The sequence below is a fragment of the Camelus dromedarius genome, chromosome 31 (genome assembly GCF_036321535.1).
Source record: "Camelus dromedarius isolate mCamDro1 chromosome 31, mCamDro1.pat, whole genome shotgun sequence".
Lineage (NCBI taxonomy): Eukaryota > Metazoa > Chordata > Mammalia > Artiodactyla > Camelidae > Camelus > Camelus dromedarius.
The window spans coordinates 10397507-10421799 of NC_087466.1; the positions used below are offsets into that span (position 1 = coordinate 10397507).

At 49.4% G+C, this 24293-nt stretch overlaps 1 protein-coding gene across 6 annotated transcripts in view; it reads left to right on the top strand.

Annotated features, from left to right (window-relative positions):
* Positions 1-24293, top strand: part of FAM222A (family with sequence similarity 222 member A) — a 140757-nt gene that overhangs the window by 110994 nt on the left and 5470 nt on the right. For 4 of the 6 annotated variants that reach the window (XM_064481147.1, XM_064481148.1, XM_064481149.1 and 1 more), the window contains one exon: positions 3286-3413. The exons of 1 other annotated variant lie outside the window; for it this stretch is intronic. In XM_064481147.1, the coding sequence (XP_064337217.1) occupies positions 3332-3413 (82 nt within the window). In that variant the 5' untranslated portion in view covers positions 3286-3331. Of the gene's footprint in view, positions 1-1410; positions 2203-3285; positions 3414-24293 lie in introns of those variants that run through there. One more of the 6 variants, XM_031442896.2, reaches the window with a different exon arrangement.

Consider the following 24293-nt stretch of genomic DNA (forward strand, 5'->3'; position numbering starts at 1 on the left):
ACAATGGAGCCCAGGCTGGAGGCCATACAGCATGGGGCCCAGGGGGCAGGCCCTGGCAGGGTTTGACCTCTCAGGCCCCGCCGCCTAAAAGCTGTGTGACCTTGGACAGATTACTTCCCCTCTCTGCCACCATTTCCTAATCTGTGAAATGGGGCTAAAAACAACCTACCACAGAGGCTGCTAGGAGAACGTGGTGAGCTATAATGGACAGGATGCACGTGGGGCAGGGCACCAAGGGAGCATTCAGTACATGTGCACTGCTATTATTAGCACCAACTTGTGTATTGTTAAGTTTAAAGCTCCCTGTTCCCACTGGCAGGGTTGGGGGTGGTGGAGGTGGCTCCCCGACACCCCCTGCAGCCAGACAGGCTGGGAGAGATGACAAAAGGCAGGCAGGGCCAAAGGCCTCAATTCCAATTGTTCTTTTAATAAATATAAAGACAGCCTTTAGACATCCTCCTCCCATGCATTGTTCTGCCAAGGCGAGCAGCACAGACTGGATTCTTCCTGGACTTGGAAAGTTCCTTCCTTTCTTTCCCCTCCCCTGTCACATTTCCTTTATCTAAATCCTCAGCTATGAAAGGGCATATCGACAGCTGGGGGTGTTATCTGGTGGAGGGGACCTTTTCCTAGGGGTGCCTCGGAGATAAGGCGTCTTATCAGCCCCCGTGTCAGGGATGGTGCCAAAGCATTCTAATCATTGAGGCTTGCGACACTTCCCTTCTCCCTCCCCTTTTTTTTTTTTTTTTTTTTTTTTTATTAAAGTCACAAAAGACCTTGGGCTTATAAACAGCCTGATTTGCAGATAGGGTTTCAAAATGAGCAGTGCTCCCCGGATGGTCCTCGGCTGGGAATGTAATGAGCCAGGGTGGGGGCTCTTAGGGGCTGGCTTTCTGCAGATGGGATGTTGCCAAGCACAGAGGGGGCGGAGGGGCGAGAGGGGTAGAGGTCCCGGGAAGATATGAGTGTTCTAGGCACCTGCTTCAGTCCTGTCTCCAGCTTGCTGTGTGACCTTGTGCAGGACACTTGGCTTCTCTGGGCCTCAGTTACTTCATCTGACAATAACTGATTCATTGATTCAGCCATTCATTCAACACCTATTTATTAAGTGATTACTCTTTGCCAGGCATTGGGGAGAAAGAGACAAATAAGACATGGTCCTTGCCCCTGAGAAACTCACAGTCCAGTGGAGAGAGACAGACATGAAAATTGGCAATTACAACTCCGTGTGATTAGGGCTGCAAGGCGGGGATGCCCAGAGGAGGGGAGCCAGAGTTAAAATGGATCAGGTGGCTGCACTGCAGGCAGAGGGAAGGGCACAGGCTAAGGTTTGGAGGTGGGCGGCTGCCTGGGTGAGGCAGGGCTAGGAGAGATTGTGGGGGTGGGGTGGGTGGGAGGCAGGTCACAGCAGCCTTGAGGGCCAGGTAAAGAGGGTTAGGTGCTATTCTGAGACCAGAGTGAAGTTTTAAGACCAGTAAGAGGGCTCTGTTTTGTCTGTCTTGTTTGTAGATGATGGAAATGATACAAAACTGTCCCCTGCCCCTACCCACAGGATTCTCGTGCATGTCTGTGGCCTGCCCGCATGTGCTGAGGGGGTGCCAGAGGGCAAGGAGGGGCACGTCACTCAGGGTGGGCCAGGGAGTCCAAGGAGGCCACCTGCCCCCCTCTGTGCAGGTGTGTCCCAAAGGGCCCCAGCGAGGCTGCTGCCGCTGTCCGCTCACGTCTCAAGTCCCCAAGGAGCGGTGCCTCGTTCCCGCAGTCAAGGGCTTTATCCCTGCAATGAGCCCCACTTCATTCCCTTTTTAAACTGTATAATTTCTGCCTGATTGTAATGGCATATTTAAAATTACCAGAAATCAAAGCTGGGAAGTGGATACCGCAGCTTTCATTGCGTGGCTGCGTTAAGGCTGGCGATTGCGGGGGAGGGGGCATGAGAACCACCGACCCTCCCCCATCCGCCCCCCACTTTCTCTCTTGCTCTCTCTTTTTTTTTTTCCTGAGACAGTAATAGGAGAAAATTGGTTTTGAAACTGAATAAAAGTCCCTTTCAGAGTAAATCATTTCTTTCAGGGTACCTCTGCTGAAAGTAAAATAGCGCATAATGAAAGGTGGTTACGTGATTGTCTTTCATTTACCGGGAGTCCAGGACAGACAGGAGGCTGCAACCGTCTCGGGGAAATACAAGATTGGAATAATTGCGCGGTAACAAGGAGCTTGTTGTGAAATTAGTATCTTAAGAAAGTAGTGAAAAAAGGCTTTTCCTCATGAATACTTCATTATTAGCAGAAAGCGGCAGAATTCCGGGCTCCAGACACCTGTTTAGTATTAAATAACTTCCCTTTCTTCCCCTTCAACACACCCTCCCCTCTGCTTTCTTCTCCTTTTTTTCCCAGCTTGTCGGCTCAGGCCTTGGGGATGGGGGCGGTGGGGCAGGAATGGGGGGCGCCCCCAGGCTGGGTGGACATCAGGAGTGCCCAGGGTTGAGCGCACACCTAGGCTTACCTTCTCAAAGGGAGGGGCCTGGAAGGAACCGTCCCACCCTCCCCCTGTCCATCCGGAGCAGGCCCTGCCCATGTCGCCCTGCCCCTCGGGGGCTCTGGGTTCCCAGGAAAGTGGGTCCTGCGAAGATAAAAAGGCTCGTTTCTGTGTGCATCTGGGTGAATAAGCACAAGCGGGGAAGTCTGAGCTGTCGCCTGTGCAGGGCCTCTCGCCAGCCTGGCAGGGCAGAGGTACCCTGGGTGGCCCTGCCCTTTCTGTTTAGGGCAGGCAGCTCAGGCGGGGAGCCCTGGTGGCTCCTGGGGCCTGGCCTCAGGGCTCAGTCTGAGACCACAGTCAGGCTCAGCACAGGTCAGGGTTTGAGCACCCCTCGCTCCCCCAGGGATGCCCTCCTGGACATCCCCTCTCCAGTGGCGGCTGTGAGAGTCTCCAGGCAAGGGGCAGACCAACACTGCCATAAATGGAAACACTCATTCGCCCCCTGGCAGTTCTCAGGCATCCCTCAGTGTCGGTTCCAAAGATGACCAGATGGGGTCTTTGCCCTTGATGAGCTCAAGGCTGAAGGTGGGGGCCAGAGCGGGGCTGGTACAGATTAGCTGGCAGGTGGTTACAAGAGCTGGAGGCCACCAGCCCTGGACAGACAGCCTGCTGAGGGCGCACAGAGCGGGTGAGGATCTGAGCAGGCCTGTGGAGGCGGCGACCCCAACACTGAGCAGGGCCAGGTGGGGAGGTGGGAGGTGGGCACAGAGCAGCCCTGGGTGACCAGCACCTCATCTTCCCTCCTCACAGGGACCCTGCCGCAGAGTGCGCCCCACCGCGGGCCCCCAGCTCAGCCATGCTGGCCTGTCTGCAGAGGACCCAGAACGCCCCGGGCCAACACCTGGCCTGCCCGAGCAAGAGCCTGGAGCTGCGCAAGTGTGAGTGGCATGCCCTCTGTGCGGCCCCGGCCCCTGCCCTGCCCCTCCCTCTGCCCCCTCGAGTCCGCGGGACTCTCCTGGACACATACAGCTCTTCCTGCCTCGGGCCTTTTCAGGGCAGCTCCCAGGCAAGGAAGCGCATCCAGCACATCCACCCACCACGACTCTGCTCTGGACGGCCTGTCTTCCCCTAGGCCTTTGCCCATGCTAGGCTGCCTCCCCAGGGTCCCTCCCAGACAGCGGCACCCATCCCCTTTGTCATCTCCTACTGGGCCTGACCTCCTCCCCAACAGCCTTCTCTGACTCCTGCCAGCACCACGGCCCCAACCCCAGAACTGCCTCGGTGACCCCATCACGTGCCACGTCTGCCTCTCTCATCACCATTTTCCTGCGTCCACAGAGAGGAGGCTAACGGGGCAGCAACTGCAGTTGGCCCTTGAACTGGGCCGGTCCACTCATATGCAGATTTTTTTCAGGAGTAACTACAGTACCACAAGGTCTGTGGTTGGCTGAATCTGCAGATGGGGAGGAACCGAGGATACGGAGGGCCAACTATAAGTTCTACTTGAATTAAGCCCCGCATTGTTCAAGGGTCAACTGTAGTCCTAAAAGGGACCCCAGCTTGGGGCCTCGGTCGCTGTGTGATCTTGGGCATGTTCTTTCCCTCTCTGGGCCTTGCTTTTTCAGTGTGTCAAATTAGGATGCTGGAGTTAGGTGACCTCCAGAGCTCTGTCCTTTACCACCTAGGACAGGGACCCCAAACCCTCTGATCTGATTTTTTTAAATATGTAGAAACATTAAAAAACAGGGAGGTTTGTATAAAAATCTGGATCTAGTGTCTCTTGAAAACAAATCAGAGGACTTGGTTACAGGCCCGTGCTCCTGTACTGCAGCTATTGGTTAGAACTGGGGACACTCATCTCCAGTTCACCACAGTCCTATACCCTTCCCTATTGCCTCTTTCCTATAGTACAGGGTCAGCTGCATTTATCATTGTGCTTACAGTTGCTTTTTCCTTTAGTATGTATTTCTCTTTAGATGTGGTAATATATTCACGTGGTCCAGTATTCAAAAGGAATGAAGGGGTATAGGGACAAAAGCCTTCCTCTCCCCGCTGAGGCAGCCAGCATAGTCAGCTTCCTGTGTGTCCCCCCAGGAGATGTTGTATGCATCCCAGCGAAGACATGTGTACACGCATACTTTATCCACTGTCCTATACCTCACTCTTTCACTTAGCAGTACATCCTGCAGGTCAGCATCTAAAGAGCTTCCTCGTTTCTTTGCCGTATAGTTTTTCATAACACGGATGATCATCATTTATTTGAACAGTCCCCTAAGGGGAACCATACTCACCTTGTTGCCATTATAAGCAATGCAGCAGCAAACTTTGTCATGTGCCTGTGTCACAAAGGTGTGAATAAAACTACAGCATCAGGTTCCACAAGTGGAAATACCAGGTCAAAGGTAGGTACATTTGTAACTTTGACACATGCAGTTCGACTGACTTATCTGTTCATCTTCTTGGTCTGTTTTTCCCACTGGGCTTTGTCCTTATTGATTTGTAGGAGCTCTTTGTATATGATGGAATTAGACTTCTGTCTATCATGAATTGTGGATGTTTTCCCCAAACTGTCATTTGTCATTTTCTGCCAGGGAGGAATTTTCTTGGTGAAGTGAAGTTTGTCAGTATTTCCTTTTATGGCCTTCGGATTTTTGTGTCATACTTAGAATGTCCTTCCTCATGCTGAGATTATTTATTTTAAAAAAGGCTTCCCCAGGGTTTCTTCTGGTTCTTTTCAGGTTTAATTTTTTTTAAATGTATGATCTCTGATTGGTGATTTATGTAGTGTGAGAGTCTGGCTCCAAGTGTGTTCAGATATCAGTGCAATACTGTTTTAATACTGTAGTGTATAATACATTAAATTTTTTTTCAGTGGCTTTATGGAGATATTATTCACATATCATACAGTCCACTCAGTGTACATTCAGTAGTTTTTAGTGTATTTACAGAATTTTGCAACCATCACCACAGTCAGTTAGTTAGTTAAATTGAAGTACAGTCAATTACAACGTGTCCATTTCTGGTGTAGAACACAATGTCCCAGTCATGCATACACATACATATATTTGTTTTCATATTTTTTCATTAAAGGTTATTACAAGTTATTGAACATAGTTCCTGTACTATACAGAATAAACTTTTTAAAAATCTATTTTTATATATAGTGGGTAACATTTGTAAATCTCAAACTTCCAGATTTATCCCTTCCCACCCGCTTTCCCCCAGTAACCATAAGATTGTTTACTAAGTCTGCGAGTCTGTTCCTGTTTTGTAGATGAGTCCATGGTGTCTTTTTTTTTTTTTTTTTTTTTTAAGATTCCACATATGAGTGATACCATATGGTAGTTTTCTTTCTCTTTCTGGCTTACTTCACTTAGAATGACGATCTCTAGGTCCATCCATGTTGCTGCAAATGGCATTATTTTATTCTTTTGTATGGCTGAGTAGTAGTACCTTATATAAATATACCACAGCTTCTTTATTCAGTCATCTGTCGGACATTTAGGTTGCTTCCATGTCTTAGCTGTTGTAAATAGTGCTGCTAGGAACACTGGGATGTGTGTATCTTTTCAAATTAGAGTTCCCTCTGGATATATGCTCAGGAGTGGGACTGCTGGATCATATAGTAGGTCTATTTTTAGTTTTTTGAGGAATCTCCATACTGTTTTCCTGGCTGCACCAAACTACATTCCCGCCAGCAGTGTAGGAGAGTTCCCTTTTCTCCACACCCTCTCCAGCATTTATCATTCATGGGCTTTTGAATGATGATGGCTATTCTGAGTGGTGTGAGGTGGCACCTCATTGTAATTTTATTTTTAATGGAGGTCCTGGGAATTGATTCCAGGACCTCGTGCATGCTAAGCACATACATGATCTACCACTGAGCTATCCCCTCCCCTCCCCACAACCCATTTAAGAGCATTTTTATCACCTCAGAAGGAATCCCTTACCCATCAGCACTCACTCCCTCATCCCCCCACCTCCTTCCTTCTCCATAGAGTCCCCTGTTTTGGACTTTGATAAGAAAGGACTTATACAGTGGGTGGCCTCTGGGACTGGCTTCTCTCCCTTTGCATAACATTTTCAAGGTTCATCCATGTTGTAGCTTGTGTTTAATACATTTTAACAGTTGGTGGTGTTTCTTGCTCCGTGTTACCACCATCTTACTCAGAATTTCCTTAGCTGGTCTATTAGTTTTCTGTCTGGACTATGGAATCGCCCTATCTAGTTAAGAACAACATACTGTTTGGGTTTTTACCAAGATTGCACAGAATTTATAAATTAATTCAGGAAGAAATGACATTTTAATGATGATCACTTTCCCTACAATGACATGATCTGTGCCTTTCTGTTCGTTCAGACTTTCGTTCTGTGTCCCTCAGAAATGTTTCAGTATTTCTTACATTTTAGATATTGCACATTTTTAAAGTTTACTTCCTCTGGAAAGTTAACCTTTCCTGGTGAGTCTTTTCTTCCATACATAGAGGTAAGGCTGTTAACTCCTGCCACCTTACTGAATTCTTTGGTTGTAATGGTTTTTCAGTTTAGTCTCTTAGGTTTTCCAGTTATACCATCAAATCATTTGCAAGTGATGATTTTACTTCTTTGGACATTTTATACCTTGATTTGTCTTATTTAATAGTGTTGGCTACTATCCCTGGAACAATGAAAATTAATAGTGGTGACAACAGACAATCTTGTGTTGTCTCTGACTTTAATGAGAAAACTTCTAGGTTTTCCCCGTTACCCAAAATGCTGGTTTAGGGGCAGATATTTTATCAGGTTAAATGAGTATCTATCTATTCCTGTTTCATTAAGAATTTCAGAAATCAAGAATGGAATCTGAACTTTACCAAGTGATTTTTCAGTGTCTGTGGAACTGATCATATGGTTTTTTTCCTTTGAGCTATTAATAGGAATAATGATCTAGATGTCAATACTGAACCATCCTTGCATTCCCAGTTGGTTCCCACTTGGTCATGGTAAATACTTTGTTATAACGCACTGTGGGATTAGATTTTTTGAGTCTTCAGTTTTCTCTTTTTGGAACAGTTTTTGTTGGGTTTTGTGATCACTGTTAACACTTGCTTCATAAGGACAATGGAGGCTTTCCCTTCATTCTCTGGGCTTTATGACAGCTTAAGTAGAAACGGATTATCTTTTCTTTAAAGATTGGTTGCTCCTCCGTGAAACAGTCTGGGCTCAGCATTTATTTGGGATGAGTAAATAGCCCTTAGATAAATGTTCTCTATTCCTTCTGTAATAACTGATCCAATTGTCCTGCTTCTTGAATGATGTTTGTAAATTGTTCTTTTAGAAAAGTATCCATTTTTGTTTTGGTCGGGGGAGGTAATCAGCTTTATTCTTTATTTATTTATTTATTCTTAGAGGAGGATTGAACCCAGGACCTCACGCATGCTGACTAAGCACACGCTCTACCACTTGAGCTATACCCTCCCCTCTGAAAAGTACCCATTTTATCCAGATTTTCAACTTCACTTGCATGAGGCTGCACAAAATAAATTTTTAAATTGTTCTCACCCTTGTTTCTTTTACTGTACATTTTGTGCTTCCCATGCCCTTATTTCTTATTGATGAGTTAGCTAACAAGTTATGTATCCCTCTTTCCCAAAGAACCATCTATGGGATCCATTTATTAGTAATTATCCTTCCTAATCCATCAATTTATGCATTTACCTTTATTAAAATCTTCCTTCTGCTTTCCTTTAAAAATTTTTTTTCTTGAGTTAGAGGCTGCAATCTTGATACTGATAAACAAGAAAAAAAGGAAAAATTAAGACTATGAATTCTCTGAGTACTGCTTTAGCAGTATCCTGTTGGTTCTGATATGTAGTTTTATTAGCAGTATCTTCTAAATATGTCATACTTTTGGCTTTGATTTGACTTCGGGCTCATTTGAGTTCCATCTACCCACCCAGGTAGTAAGGTGCTTTTGTGTTTTGTTATTTCTAGTGCTGTTGCATTATAATCACATAATGTTATGATTTCTACTTTTTTGGACTTCAGTGAAGTTTTCTTTGCAGTGTAATCTACGGTTGTTTTTGAGTTTTGTGACTTTTTTATGAGGATGTGAAAAGATGTGGCTCTGTTTTCAGGATTCAGAGGTTGGTGTTTACCAATTATATCTACCCCATTAATTACATTAGTTAGGTCTTACATACCTTTAACTTAGCTGTCATGAGTAGAGGAATGAATTCCATGCCGCATGCTAATGTGTTCCAGTCTCTCTCTCCTTGTGGCACCTAAGGCTTTGGCCTTATGAATGGTGATGCAATGTTATCTAACACATAGATATTAATACCTTAAATATGCATAGTGAATTCCATTCTTCTTTGCTGCATTTAATAGTTTTTGGCCTGGATTCCATGTTATCTATTAAGATGGTAACCGCCTATTAAGATGCTGTAATTCATATTTTTCTTGAAACCTTTGCCAATCCTTTTATTTCAACCTTTCTGAATTACTTTGTTTAGATGTGACTCATATAATATAGTTGAATTAAGCTTTGTGATCCAATCTGAATGCCTTTAAAATTTTTTTTTAATAGGAGAGTTTAGCCCACTTACATTTATTGATAGAACAGATGTCTGGTCTTGGTTCAATCATTCCGTGCTTTGTTTTTATTGCTTTGAAAAGTCTTTCCCTGTATGATCTGTGTTCTCTGCTTTGTGTACCTACTAATTATAGGGAAGTCTGGTATCCTTGTTCTGGGCACATTAAAGAGTCCCCTAATTCCCTATTTTTTTGGAACAGTATCTATTACTTTCCCTAAGATGAACAAAATGATGAAATTAGTGTATTTCCTTTTTCTCTCTACATTTTCTCTGATTCATGGCATCCTCTTAAACCTCTGTTACCTGACATCAGCTTTAAGTATCTTTTGATCCCAGCTGTTAAAAATGAAGACATCTGTGTACTCATCCTGCTGTCCCCCACTTTCCCCATCCCCCCTCTTCCAAGTGACACCATCACTCTATTCCCTGGGCTTGTAATGTTAGCATCTGGGTACAGCCCCGCAGCCCCACAGCTGTTCCCACCTCGGTCTCCTAGATGAACAGGGTCCGTGCTCACCACCAGCTCTTCAGATGATGGAAAAATAAAGCAGAAGTTGCCCTCTAGTCTGCGTCTTAAGGCCTCCTGTGGATGACACACCTGGAATTCTCACACGTTTAGAATGGTCTGTTGACTTTCTACTTGAGTGAGCCAAAAAAATCATCCCTGGGTCACTTTGTTTCCTTGAGGATTTTTTGTAGACCTTGTTCTCTTCTTTCCTGATGTTGAATGTTGCCATGGAGAAGCTGAAGCCTGATTCTTCCTCCTTTATATTTCATTTTGATCTTTCCACATCTTTCGTGTCATTACTGGTACTAGCCTGTGTCTTGAGGTTGACCGTTCAGAGTCTATTTTTCCTGGAACAGTCCGTGCCTTTCGACAGGCAGATCCAAGGCTTGTATTATTTCAGTTTCCTTCTTCGGGGGGACTCTAGCTAAGCAGAGATTGGCTGTCTTTTGCCCATTTCCCCTACGTACCCTCTTCCAATTACCCCTTTCTACCTCCCTATTTCTTTTTCACCTTGTTTTCTCTGCCTTCTTTCTCCCCTTCCCTGCTCATTCCATTTATTTTTTCTTTTTCTCCTATTCTTGTATCTCTGCTTTGCATTTTTGCTTTATAGAAACAATTGCTTACTGCGTTTTCTTTCATACTGAAGTAGTTGGCCAGAATCTTGACCTCTTCTGTGCCCATATTTTTCTGATGGAAAATATTTTTTTGCCAATCATTACTTATGTTTTGCCTTTCTTTCTCTTATATATTTGGGCTAGGTCCTGTGCTGTTCAGTTTTGATTACTTGGCCTCTGGAGGGTATTTCCAGAAAGAGAAGAGGGACCTAGGATGTTGTATCAACATCCTCAGAACTGAAGGTCCTCTGATGGTGTCCTTTCAGAGATGCATTTGTCTGCCTCATCAAAAACAGAACAATGATGGAGAATCTGGAAGGGCCTTCAGTTTCAAGGAAAAACGTTTTTTCATGCACAGCTCCCTAACCCTCCTTTACATGGCCTCCAGGGAGAACACGTTCTCTTTTATAAAATTAGCTACTTCACTGAATAGATTGTCCATGGCACATAATTCAGAAGGCATAAGAATTTACAGTGAAAAATAACTCTCCTTCCCAGAGGAAACCAGCACGAGCAGCTTCTTAAATACCCTCCTGAAAAATGCATGCGTGTGTGAAGGGGCAGTAAATACCTTTCACGTAAACATTTCCACCCAGACATGCTTCTGAGCCTTTTTACCTTAACAATGTATCTTGGAGGTTTTTCCCCACCTGACAGAAAGCGTGCCCTCATTGTATTCTACTGTACAGATACAGATGACCTTTTTAACCGTCCCCCTGTGATGGGCATTTAGGTTGTTTCTAGTCTCTTGCTCTTACGAACAGTATCTTTGTACATGTATGTAGATCTGTGCAAAAAAAAAAAAAACACAAAAAAACCTCTTCCAGGATGGACTTGCTGGCTCAAAGGATCTGTGCATGTTAACCTCTGACTGCTCCTGTCCAGCTGCCAGGGTTTCCTGCCTTGCCCTCTCAGCCAGCTGGCTGGGGGATGACTGGGGCTGGTCCTTACCTCCTGCTCCAAGGCTGGAATCAGAGAACGCGGAGGACCACCAAGGATGTCTTGCTTCCCCTGCCCGCTCGGACCCTTTGACATCTTTGCACTTATTGAAAAAGACACCGACTCTGCGTAATTAAAGAGCACAGGAAAGAGGGAGGCAGGAAGGGAGATAAGCAAATTGAATTGGGCGCTCTGCTGCCCGGTCAAGGCCTGGACAAGACTCCTGGGCATCCAGGCCTGGGCTGACCCTCTTGTCCCTGTGGCCCCTAGGCAGAACAGGGACAGGAAGGACTGGCCTGAGCTGCGTGACCAGATCTTGGGCTGTGCAGCGTTTCTCACTGAGGGAGAAAGGTCTTGCCTGGGCCACGTGTAGCATGACCTTAGATGAGTCAGTCGGCCTCTCGGGGCCTGTGTTCGCCTTTCTGTAAAGCGAGAGGTCAGATCTGATGGACCGAAGAAGTCATCCAGCTCTGACCATCTGTGATGATAATGTCAAAACCCGATAGGGAGACGTAGCCCAGCCTGAGCCCCGCTCCCTCTTCTTCCTGTGAAATGGGATCAGAGCAGCCTGACTACACAGGGCTGTGCGAGGACTGGCTGCCACAAGCACCCAGAACACGGCCAGCGAACCGGAAATGGCTACAGTCCACCTCTCTGGGACTAGAGGTCAGGCAGGTGGAGAAGCCGGTGGGGGTGGGGGGCTGGGCAGCTGCGGGTCCAGGAACCCTGGCAGCTGGCTGTTGTAGCCTGTTTCAGCTGACCGGAGAAAGTGACCCTGAGAAAAAAGGAAAAAAAGATGTGGGGGTGGGGGAAGTCCATTCCCCCTTCCCTACCTCAGGCCTAAGATCTTAGGCTGCTCCCAGCTGGCTAGAGTCCCTGGGTCCCAAACAGGACCCGCCCACCCCTGGGACAGAAGCCTGTTTTTCTCAGCTGCTCAGAGCCGTCCCTCTAATAAATATTTGACTTTCTCATCATGGTTTTGATACATGAACTTTGAGTCACGCGCTGCTCAAAGTTCTGGCCAGGCAGAGGGCCCCAGAGAGGCACCACTGGGGCTTGGATGGTGTGGGGGATAGGGGACACCCAGGGACCTGTCATTCAAGGAGGGAGGGGCGGAGGCAGCATCTCCGGGAGCCTGGTGTGAGCTTTCAGCCTCTCTCTGCCAGACCTCGGGTAAGGGATGTAGCCTCTCTGCCTCGGTCTGGTCCTCCGATTCTTGGTCTGATCCATCAGATTCAAATACTTTATTTTACCTTAGCCTGCATCTTCCCCAGAGGGCGGGACCCCCCCCTTTCCCCACAACGGGACAAGAGGTTCCCCAGCCTGTCTCTCCCATCTTCACTGATGGAGCTTTGAAGGGCTTGCAAACCCAAGAAGATCAGGGAGCAGCCCTTCTCCCCAGCTCCCACCCCTCCTCTCCCAACACCCCTGACCCCAAAGGCTGGCGCCACTGCCCCCGCGAGCCCTAGCGCCCTGAGCATTCCTGCAGCTGCTTCCACTGACATTAATAAAATACGGAAGAAACAAAGCAATTTAAAATTCCAATAAAATTAAAAACCCACCACTGGCCGCGCAGCAGATTCAATTACGTGGCTGTTGCCGAGCGCAGCCCTGGGGATAAGAGGGTTGGTCCGGGGCCACCCCCACTGTGGAACCAAGCCCAGGAAAGGACAGAGGCTTGGGGGGTGATGGCCGGGAGAGGGCCGGACGCTGTCAGCCCCCTTTTACGATTGAATGAATGAAAAAATAAGCTCTTAACCAACTAGAACAGCCAGCCACCTCCTTCATCTGCTACAGAGAACCCAACCACAATCCACCCAAGAGCTGGTAACAGCTGGGGAGGACAAAGACCCACATCACTGCCCTTCCGCACTGCACCGAGGTCCTGGCCAGCTCAGTAACAAGCTTGATGGATTAGAAAGGAGTAAAACTCCCTGCACAGAAACCCCAAGAGAACAAGAATGCAGCCAGATCTGTAGACAGAACATCAACATACAAATGCAGTTTCATTCCTCCCCAGCACAAGTGGGCAGACTTTGTTTGTGAAGCTCCGATATCCGGGGCCTCGCAGGGCCATACGACCTCACTGTGGTGCAGAATCTCCCCCAGACACGCGGAGATGAGTGTGCGCGGCTGTGTGCCAATAAAACTTTACTTACAAAAGCAGGCTGCACGCCGGAGTTGGCCTGTGGGTGGTGGTTTGCAGGCTCCATACCTGTAACAAAGAGTTGGAAACTTATGTTTTACAAAGAGGTACTATTAAGTGGTTTTTTTTTTGGAAACAGTTTTCAGTGTATGGTAACAGGTACTATACAGTTCACCCATTCAGAGTGAATACTTTTTAGCATAAATTCAGAGTCATCCAACCATCACCAGTAACAAATTCCAGACCATTGTCTCATCATCCCCAAAAGAAAGCCCAACAGCAGTCACTCCCCATCTACCCTTCGGCCCCCCCATAGCCCTAGGCAACCACTAAACTACTTTCTGTCTCTCTAGGTTTGCCTATTTCGGACATTTCATATAAATGGAATCATACACTACGTGGCCTTGTGTGCCTGGCATTTTTACTTTGTACAATGTCTTCAAGGTTCATCCATGTCGTAGCAGGTGTCAGAACTTCATTCCTTGTTATTACCAAACGGCATTCCATGGTATGGACACGCTGCGTATTATTTATCCATTTACCAGCCAATGGACACCTGGGCCTTTTCCACATTTCTGGCAATTACAAATAACGCTGCTATGAACATTCGCGTACAAGCCTCTGTGTGGGCGAATGTTTTCGTTTCTCTGGCGTCTATACCAGGGAGTGTAACTGACGGGTCACCTGGAAATTCGATGCTTGCTTTTTTTTGAGGCACTGCCAAACTGGTTTCCGCAGCAGCTGTACCATTTGACATGCCCACCGGCAGTGTATGAGGGTTCCAGTTTCTTCACATCTTACCAAAACTTGTTAGCATCTGTCTTTTTGATTCCAGCCATCCTAATGGGTATGAAAGTGGACTCTCACTGTGGTTTTGATCTGCATTTCCCTAATGGCCAAGGATGTCGAGCATCTTTTTGTGTGCTTATAGGCCTTGGTATATCTTCTTTGAAGAAATATCTATTTTGCTCGTTTGCCCATTTTTTGAGTTGTCTTTTTATTCCATTGTAAACATTCTTTATATGTATTCTAGATATAGGTCCCTTTTCAGATTTCATGATTCACAGATATTTCCTCCCATTCCGGGGTTGCTTTTTTCATTTTCTTCACAGTGTCCTTCGAAGTACAAAAGACTTTAATGTTGATGAAGTGAAAATTTCTGTTGTCGCTTGTGCTTTTGGTGTTGTATCTAAGAAGGCTTTGCTTAACACTGGGTCATGAAAATTTACTCTTACCGTTTTAAGAGTTTTCTAGTCTTAGCTCTTACGTTCCAGTCTGTGATCCATTATAAGTTACTTTTTGTATATGGGGTGAGGAAGGGTCCAACTTCATTCTTTTGCATGTGGGTATCTTGTTCCGGCACCATCTGTTGAAGAGACCTTCCTTACTCAATTGTTTTGGCACCCTTGGCAAAAATCAGTTGACCGGAAAGGTGACTTCTGGATTCTTCATTATGTTCAATTGATCTTCATGTCTGTCCTTATGCCAGCAACACACTGTCATGATTACTGTAGCTTTGGAGTTAAGTCCTGAATCAGAAATTGTGAATCCTCCAACTTGGTCCTTCTTTTTCAAAGTTGTTTTGGCTCTTCTGGGTCTCATGAATTTTAGGATCAGCTTGTCCGTTGCTGCAAAGAAGTCATTCTGGGATTTTGACAGGGACTGTGTTGGATCTACAGACCAGTTTAGGGAATCACACCATCTTGATGTTAAGTCCTCCAACCCTTGAATGTGTGATGTCTTTCCACTTATTTAAATCTTCTTAATTTTCTTTCAACCATGTTTTGTTTTTTGTCAGATTATAAATTTTGCTCTTTTGTCAAATTTGCTTCTAAGTATTATTTGATCTTGTATCCTGCAAACTTGCTGAACTTTTTATTCTAGTAAGTTTTTTTTTTTTAGTAATTTCATAGGATTTTCTGTGTGCAAGATTATGTCATCTATGAATAGAAAGTTTTACTTCTTGCTTTTTAATGTGAGCGACTTTTAACTCTTTTTCTTGTCTATTTGTCCTGGCTAAAATCTTCAGCACAATGTTTCTGATTTTAGAGGGAAAGCATTTGGTCTTTTACCATTAAATATGATGTAATCCATGGATTTTTCCTAAATACTGTTTATCAGGTTGAGAAGGCTCTCTTCTAGTTTCTTGAGTGTTTTATCATGAAGAGATCTTGGATTCTATCAGATGCTTTTTTGCATTTACTGAGATGATCACATGGTAGTTGTCCTTTATTCTGTCTCTATGGTGTATTATGTAATTGAGTTTGGGATGTTAAACCAACCTTGCATTCCTAGGATAAGCCCCACTTCGTCATGGTGTATAATGCTTTTTATATGTTGCCGGATTCAGCTTGCTAGTTTTTGGTTTTTTTTTTTCAAAGTGATTTTTGCATGTACATTCACCCCTTGATACCTGCAGGGGATTAGTTCCAGGACTCCCTACAGAAAGAAAAACCCACAGATGCTCAAATCTCTTACATAAAATGGCATAATTTTTGCATATAACCTATGGACGTCCTCTTGTATACTTTAGGTCATCTCTAGATTACTTCTAATACCCAAAACAATGTAAATGCTATGTAAATGATATGTAGATGGTTGTAAGTCTGATATAAATGCTATGAAAATAGTTGCTGGCACACAGCAAATTCAGGTTTTGCTTTTTGGAACTTTCTCGATTTAAAAAATACGTATTTTCAATCTGCAGTTGGTTGAATCTGTGGATGCAGAACCCGTGCATACAGAGGGTTGACTGTATATTCATAAGGGATATTAGTCTATGGTTATTTTATGATGTCTTTGTCTGATTTTGGCATTAAGGTAATACTGGCCTCCTGGTCTCTTTTTTAGAAGAGTCTGTGGGGGAAAAAATGGCATCAATTTTTCCTTAAATGTTTGGTAGAATTCACCAGTGAAGCCATCTGAGCCCGGGCTCTTCTTTGTGAGTAGCGTTTTGGTCGCTAATTCAATTTCTTCATTTGTTATAGATCTGTTCAGATTTTCTATTTCTTTTTAAGTCAGTTTTGGTAGTTTGTATCTGTCTAGGAATTGTCCACTTTATCTAAGTTGTGATACTATTACAATTTATTAAGGGACCTAAAAGAAGTTGACAAGAGGTAAATGACCTCTGTGGAGAAAATACAAGTTTATTCAGTGATCGTCTTTAAACAAACTTAGACACAGTCATGTGCAAGGACAGAAATCAAATATAGAAAAAATCCAGTCCAGCCTCTTCATGGCCACCCTGTATATCACTTGAAAACCTGACTTGGAAGCTGATAAGGAAAGAACAAAGGACCAAGAATGGCCAGGGTGCTTTTAGCAAAGAAGTATGAGGGTAGGGGAGAGGGCCGCACTGCCGTGGCTTAGGGCTGAGGCAGTGGGGTCAGCAAAGGGAAAGAGAGGACCAGGGATGGAGCAGAGCATCTAGAAATCCATCCACACACCAGCCAGCGCTACCTTGGACAAGGCGCGCCTTGACCACAGGGGACTGACGTGTGGTGCTGGGACAACTGGTTACCTGTGTGGAATAAATGACCTTGGCGCCTTACCCAGTACCATACACCAACAGGAATTCTAGGCAGAAGAAGAAACTAATACCATGGAAAGGAGAATGATAGCATTCTTTGAAGAAAATGACTGAGAACGTCCTTCTCACCATAGGAAGGACTTGCAAACCCCAAGGAGGGGGGAAAAGCACAAATAGAGGAAAACACGAGTTGGACCACGTTAAAATTAGAAACTCGGCAAAACATACCATCAATAAGTCAAGACAGGCCCAGAGTTGAGAGAGGGTGTCTGTAGCATTTATTATGGACCAGTAGCAGGGAGCCGGGGTGGCCGGGGGGTGAGGGGGCGAGACTGAGGGGGAGGGCAGGGGTGGTGAGTCAGACCACACAGATGTGGACGGAGAAAGGAGTGAGTAAGTGGACAAAAGGACAGAGAGATGAGGCAGCAGTTCCCGAGGGCAAAGACAGAGGGTCGGGCAGCAATGCGGCGGGGCGAGATGGAAACACAGGTGAACGTGGCAGGGGGCCCGGTCCAGGGAGAGAGAGAGGAGTGGGCTCCCAAACACAGAGCCCAGTCAGGGAGCAGGTGGGGGAAGCAGAGGGGCAGGAAGGTCAGGCTGGGGCCGGATGGAAGGACTCCCAGCCCCACCTACAGGGAGGGACACCTCGGCCACTCCAGCTCCAGCAGGGGCTCAGGTGCGGAAGGAGGATGTGGATACAGGTACGTGTGCTTGTGAGAACCTGCCAGTCTTTGCATGTGCGGATGTCCCCGAATATTGTGGCTCACAGGTGTGACCCTCAGTGTCGGAGCATGTGTGAGTTTGCACACATGTGCACACACACACGCCTAGAGAATGAGAGAGGGGATCCTTTGTGCAGCGCCCAATGATAACCACTGCCCTGCACTGCTTAGTCAGGCCCAGAAAGAGCTGGAAGGGAGGCAGCCATGCTTTATCTGAGCACCACTGTGTACCAGGCCTTCTGACATGCATCTTCTCATTTAATCCTCACTCTGTCCCCTTAGGAGAAATGGAGGCCAGGGAGCTGTGGTCACTCCCCTGAGGTCCCCTGGCTAGTAACCAGGGCACCTGCATTCACACTGGGGTTTGACCTCAAAGGCCCTGGGGCTGCCACCGGGCAGAGGGCTGGGGCTGGAGGCAGGTCTGGGGGGCTGACAACCACCCTGAACGTCCCCCCCTCCCTCCCAGCAGAGGCCAGAGCACAGCTGTGTCTGCCCCGGCCCAGCCGCCTTCCCCTGCCCTATCCTGGGCGGCCTCATTAGGGATTCTGCTGGTGCCACCAGCTAATTAGTGTCACGTTAATTGAGCATTCAGAAGGCTGCCACCTCCAAGGGCAGAGTGTCAGCAGCCAAGGGGAATGCAGATACGGGCTGCTCCTCCCCGCGGGCTGGGGCCAGGCCCTTTGCCCAGGGACCCCTTCCTTCCTGGACAGCCCGCCCTCACCCCCATTTCAACACAGATAAGGCCCAGCATGACTTCCTGCGCCTTTGGGAGGAGGCAGTAGGTACAACCTGGGACAGCGTGCAAGAGAAACGGCCTTCGCTAAACACCGACTGTTCGGGTGCCTGGCACACCTTTGATTCTCCCACCTCTCCCCTGGGAAAGCTACAGTTAGCTCCACTTTACAGTCAGAAAGTCTGAGGTCCACCAAGGGGACAACTTCGCCGGAGCTATGTCCAGTGAATCAGTAGGAAGCTGCATCTGGCTGCACAGTAGGTGCCTGGGCTCCCACAGAGGAGCGGGAACCTGGGCTGGCGTCCTGCCCTGGGCACCCCCATCCCACCTCCGCCTGCCCCTCGATGGGCAGGCACCACGTGCGGAGTATCACACCGACTTGAGCAACCCGTGACCTGTGGCCAGGCGGCCAAGCTGCGTGCCAAACGGCCACGCCTGCCTGCAGTCAGAGTCAGAGCAGCTCACCTCCTGGTGGTCGGTCTCTGCTGCAGATCCTCCATCCTTCTACCCACACTCCCCCTCTGCTGCCTGCCCCCTGCCAGCAGGGTGCCACTGAGTCCTACTCTCCTGTCTCCCTGTAGCAACATTAAATCCCACTCAAAGGGCTGCTTTTAATTGGCTTAATATACTCGTTAATAACCGCGTCTACTTAACACACCTGTAAAAGGCCCATAACATTAACTTAATGGCAGTGATGGCTCGCCCGCACTGCCAGCCCGCCAGGCAGCCTTTCACATTTCCCGACAAGGCTTTCACAGGGGCTGCGGCGCGCGGGCAGGGGGCAGGAGTGGCCCAGCTCACAGAGGGCCACCTTTGTTTCTGCCCATGGGACCCAGGGTCTGTCTGGCAGCTGCCCCTGCAGCCTCTCAGAGAGTCACTGGACCCCACGCTGTCACTCATAGGATGCTCCCAGGTACCTGCTGTGGTTCCACATGTTCTTTGAGGCATCGGGATGGTTAAGAACCTCCAGATCTAGCCCAGGAGACAAGTCAACGGCTGCAGCACTGGAGTGCTGGGGGGCAGGCAGGGAAGGCTGCCTGGAGGGGGTGGTGGGCATCTTGGCTAAGACCTGGCGGGTCAGAGCCAGCCGGCCAAGAGTTGTAAGCAATGCCTCTTCTTCATTCTCCCGGCACATAATTCGGGCACCTACTGTGCGCCAGGCAGTGCATGGACAATTCCACCCCACCCCAGATTCACCTTTCCAGATCAGGTCCTGGGGGGAAATGGAGATGGGGCACTTCTCCCCAGGGTGTGGGGCAAGGGAGACAGACAGTACATGCACAGGGAGTCCAGGCTAGCAGCGTCAACCTGAGAGAACCAGTCCAGCCACGGTGTCCATGGTGCCTTGTGACTGAGAGCAGGGGCCCTGGGGGACGGATGCCCGTGGCTCACAGCCTGGCTCACAAACCCTTTCTGGGCCACCAGACATCTCAGACTGGCAGCCCACAAGCCACAACCCCACCCACCAGGTGTGTGTTTTGTCCTGCTCAATGTCTGAACATTGTTTCAAAAGTGAACACCTCGGGGTAGGGCATACCTGCCCAGACAGGGCCACCGGCTCAATCTCAGCCCCTCTGTCCCCAACCATCAGCAAAAGCGTCTGCAACCCCGCCTGACACCCTGTTCCTTGAATGTGCAATTTCCTCTTCTGAAACGCCCACCTCCTGAGGCCACCACAGGGCTGGCGGAGGGACAAGGTCCTTGGGGTTTGGAGCGATGCTGGGCCCAGAGACAGCACTCAACAGAAGGGGGCCGTCAGCCTATAGAGGAGGCCCAGGGACACCGTGCCTGCATCCAGGGGCCTGTGGGGAGGGAGAGCTGCAGAGGGAGGTCAAGGCCAGGTGGCCTCATATGCCACCCTGAGCAGCTGAGACCACACAGACAGACGCGGGCTGGCTGGAGTGCTTTGGTGAATTCATCACCAATAGCCACGGCCCCTGACAGAGGACAGGCACCCTTTACAGCACTCACAAAAACTCCAAGGTTAGCAGCGGCAGTGGCATCTTCCCCATTTTACACAAGAGAAAACTGAGGCTCAGAGACGGGCAGCAGCCTGCCCAGGGCCACACAGTCCACATGTGGCAGAGCCAGGATTTGACCATGATGCCTTCTTGAAAGTCTGCTGACCACCCTCTGTGCGCTGCCCTGGAGCAGACGCTGCCGATGACACAGGGAGCCAGGGCTGCATGAGGCGGGCGTCAAGGGCAGGACCCTGGGAGGAAGGGGAGCCGCATGGCTGGCCACCAGCAATTACAGAAAAGCAGAAGAGAGAAAATGCCTCCTTCCCAGGCCAGCCGCTGCTGGCATCGGGACCTTTTCCCTTCAAGTCTTGATTTGACCTCCCACGAGAGGGAAGGAGGGAGACCCAGGGCTTGTGCAGCCCCCTTTTAACCTCCTTCTGCAGACCTGTACTGCACTCACGTCCCCTCGTCGCTGGAGCCTTCCAAAACCTAAGTGTGATGCCCAGTGAGGCCTGCTTCTGCTGGCGGCCTCCTGGCTGCTGTCTCCTGGGACTTCTGATGTCCCTTTTCCTGCCCTGTGTTCCACCCAGTAGACGAAGGGGTCCCGTGGAAACCTACGTCAGGTCCTGTCCCTCCTCTGCTCCCAACCCTCCAACATGGAGGGAAGCCCAGGTCCCCTCAGTGGCCCCCGAGGCGCATCCCGTTTGCACTGTGTGCCCCACCCCGCTGACTGCCACCCTGGACGCGCCCGTCTGCTCCCCTCCCCCCTCCGCTGCCCCTTCTGCTGAGACTGCTCTTCCATCCGGCATCCATGCAGCTCACTCCCTCACCTCAGTCCGCTCTCTCCGCAAAAGCCACCTTAGCAGAGAAGCCTTCTGCACCAACTGCTGTGTCCAAACCAGGCACTGCTCCATCCTGTCCCTCTCCGTCCCCCACACCCCGCTGTCCCGGTTACTCTGGCTGTGTAACAAATTACCCCCAAACTCAGTGGCATCACACAGCTATTTCATATGCTCAGGAATATAGACCGGGCACCGTGGAGGTGGTGTCTCTGCTCTGTGATGTCGCTGGGAATGGGGCTGGAGGGAGGAAGCCCGGCTGGAAGACCGAGGCTGGGGCTGGAATCTTCAGAGGGCCTGCTCCCTCACGCATCGGGCGGTGGATGCCAGCTCAGCTGAGACACCCACGCGTGTCCTCTCCACGGGGCCCGGGCTTCCTAGAACGGGATGGCTGGGCTCCAGGGATGGATGTCCCGAGAGACAGACAGATCCACCTGGACATAACCCAGCCCTGACAACCGCCAGCACCACTTGTGCTGTGCTCTGTTTAGTACATTTGCATCGCTAAATTAGTTCACGTTCAAGGGAAGCAAAGTTAGGCTCCATTATTTGTGGACGTGCTTTAAAACTACCACGCCGGCTCTCTCCGTGTTCACGGGGCCTGGTGCTGCCTGACACATTATTTGCGGTTCCTTCTCCTCCGACTAGACGTCAGCTCCACCAGGGCAGGGCCTTTGCTTTGACTGCGGCAGCGTCTCCAAGGCCCGGGATAGTGCACCCCACATAGGCGGGACTCAGGAAGCATCTCACGGATGCAGGGCTGGGGTGGTGGGGGGAGGCTGCTCTCCACAGGGCTGTCTCCGACTTAGGTCCTCCCAGGACTCACTCTCCCAAGTGTCATGACTGGCAGTGAACAGGGGCTCCCGGGCTGGACTGGTCCATCTGGATGCTGAATGCTGAATTCATTCAACACGACATTCCTGAGCTCCCGCTACGCGTCTCATGGGCAGCAGGGGCAGCGGTGAGCAAGCCAGCTCTGTAGGGGTGAAGGGCCAGCCCAGGGCAGGCAGAATCTGTCGCTGTGCCTGAGGCCACCAACCAAGCGCTGATGGGACCTCCGGTGGGGTCCCCTGGTCCAGTTCGAGGAATCAGGGAAGGTGGGCCCTGGGGTTCCCCAGTGGGCCCACAGGGCCACAGGTCCCCTCCCCACCCATTAACCCTGTGAGTGCTGCCCCCGTCCTTGCCACCGCTTGGAAGCTCATCGCAGACAGCAGGCTCGGCTGGTTCCTTCGTGTGAGGCCTTTTGTGTGCCGTGACATCTGAAACAGGGCTATGCAAATGTACTAAACACTGGCGGCTGGGCCCACCTCTGGGAGAGGGTCTGGAGCGCTCAACAAGCGGGAATTGGGGGCCCAGCCTGGCTCAAGTGGCTTGAGACCCCCAGCCACGGCCACTGTACCCTGTTTCCTGGTGGAGAAAGCTGGGTTTCAGGCACCTGGGGCAGCTCGGGAGGAAGCCCTGCAGGAACAAGGTACAGAGGCTGCAGATGCAAAGGCTCACAGGGGCACTGCCATTAGGCCACATTTGAGACGAGGACTCCAGTGACGTCCTGGGTTGCTCTGGGTCCACGTCCACCTGAAGGCCAGCAAGCATCCAGGCATCCTGCAGGACATGAGGGCAGGTGCCAGAGCTGCCCGGCCGTGTGGCCTCTGATGGGTCACTTCCCACTTCTCTGAGCCTCCAGGCTGATGCTACAGTCCCTCACCAGGCCTGTCCACCTCCTAATTCTATGGAAGAAGAGGGGGAGCCAGGGCCTGCTTTGGGGTGCAGGGCAGGATGACGATTGCGTGGAAGGCAGACAGACTGGGTCCAGATCCCAGCTCTGCCCCTCACCGGTTGCGTGTTCTCGGGGGGTGCTGAGCTCCGTTTCCTCCTCTGTAGGATGGGGGCCTGGATTAGTTACCTGTGTAGCAAGTTGCTCCAGAACCTAGCGGCTTCAGACATCAGTAATCGTGTACTGTCTCTCACAGTCTCCGTGGATCAGGAGCTCAGGAGCTCCACTTAGCTGGGCTGTTCTGCTCTGTGTCTCTCGTGAGGCTGCAGGAAGATGCTGGTGGCGGCTGCAGTCATCCAGAGGCTTGACTGGGGCTGGGGGACCTGCTTCCAAGAAGGCTCACATGGTGGCTGGCAGGAGGCCTCGGTTCGCCTCCACGTGGGCCTCCCCGTGGGCTGCTTCAGTGACCTGACAGGCAGCTGCTTCCCCAGAGCAAGAGATTCAGGAGAGAATGGTGGGGGTGGGGGAGCCACAGAGCCTCCCATGGCCCAGGCCTGGAAGTCGCACTCCACTTCCACAGCGTGGATCACGCGGGCCAGCCCCAGGTGGAGCAAAAGGGCATGTATACCAGGAGGTGAGACTCATGAGGTCGGGGACAGATCTCAGAGGGCACCTGCCCAATGCCACAACTTGTCTGCTTCCTGATCTGTAAAATGGGACTACCTCCCACCTCTCGGAGCTGCCAGGTGCTTCCAAACAACAGGCCTCGAGGAAAGCTGTGGGCGCGGAACCTAGCACGTACTCAGCGCTCACCAAAGGGCAGCTTCTGTGTTACGGCCCCACCTTCAGCTCCAACAAACGCTGGAGGGACCAACCCACCCTGGCTGGGCCCTGCTGACCAGTCGGGGGCCAGACGGGCCCCTTCTTTCAATGAATGGGAACTAGTAACAGGCATTGCTCTTTTTTTTCCCTTCTTCTTCTTCTTCTTAAGGTTTTAAACACCTAATTTATTCCATCCATTAGATAGATTTTGTAGATTTAATCATTTTCACAGTTGGTGGCTCATTGGATACTCAAGATAAACTCCAAATGAAAGTATAATGGTGAGGACAAATGAGTTTTCACACCACAATGGCAGAAACTTGCTTGGGAAGAGAGTTTAAGGGGAACAAAAATACATACAGATATAATTTTTTTTCCCCCGGCAGCCGCTTTTGCTGACTATAGTAGGTTACCACAGTTAATTTCACCAGTTTTGTTCATCTGTAAAATTGCATAAAAGTGACATTTTTGTGCTCATTATAGCAACTGCTGATTTATGGCTGGTAAATGAAGAGCTGGTCCCTTTTTTGCGGGACTCTCCGAGCGGCGCTAAGTGCCCATGAAATTGCTTGTATAATGTAGTTTAAATCCAATCTCGGAGAAAGATTCCCCCGTTGGCCAAAGTGACATTTCCATTCTCCACACCGAGTTTATTTTAGGCCACTTAGGAGGGGGGCCGCCCCAGGCAGGGTCAGGATGGGGGCCGGGGGTCGGCT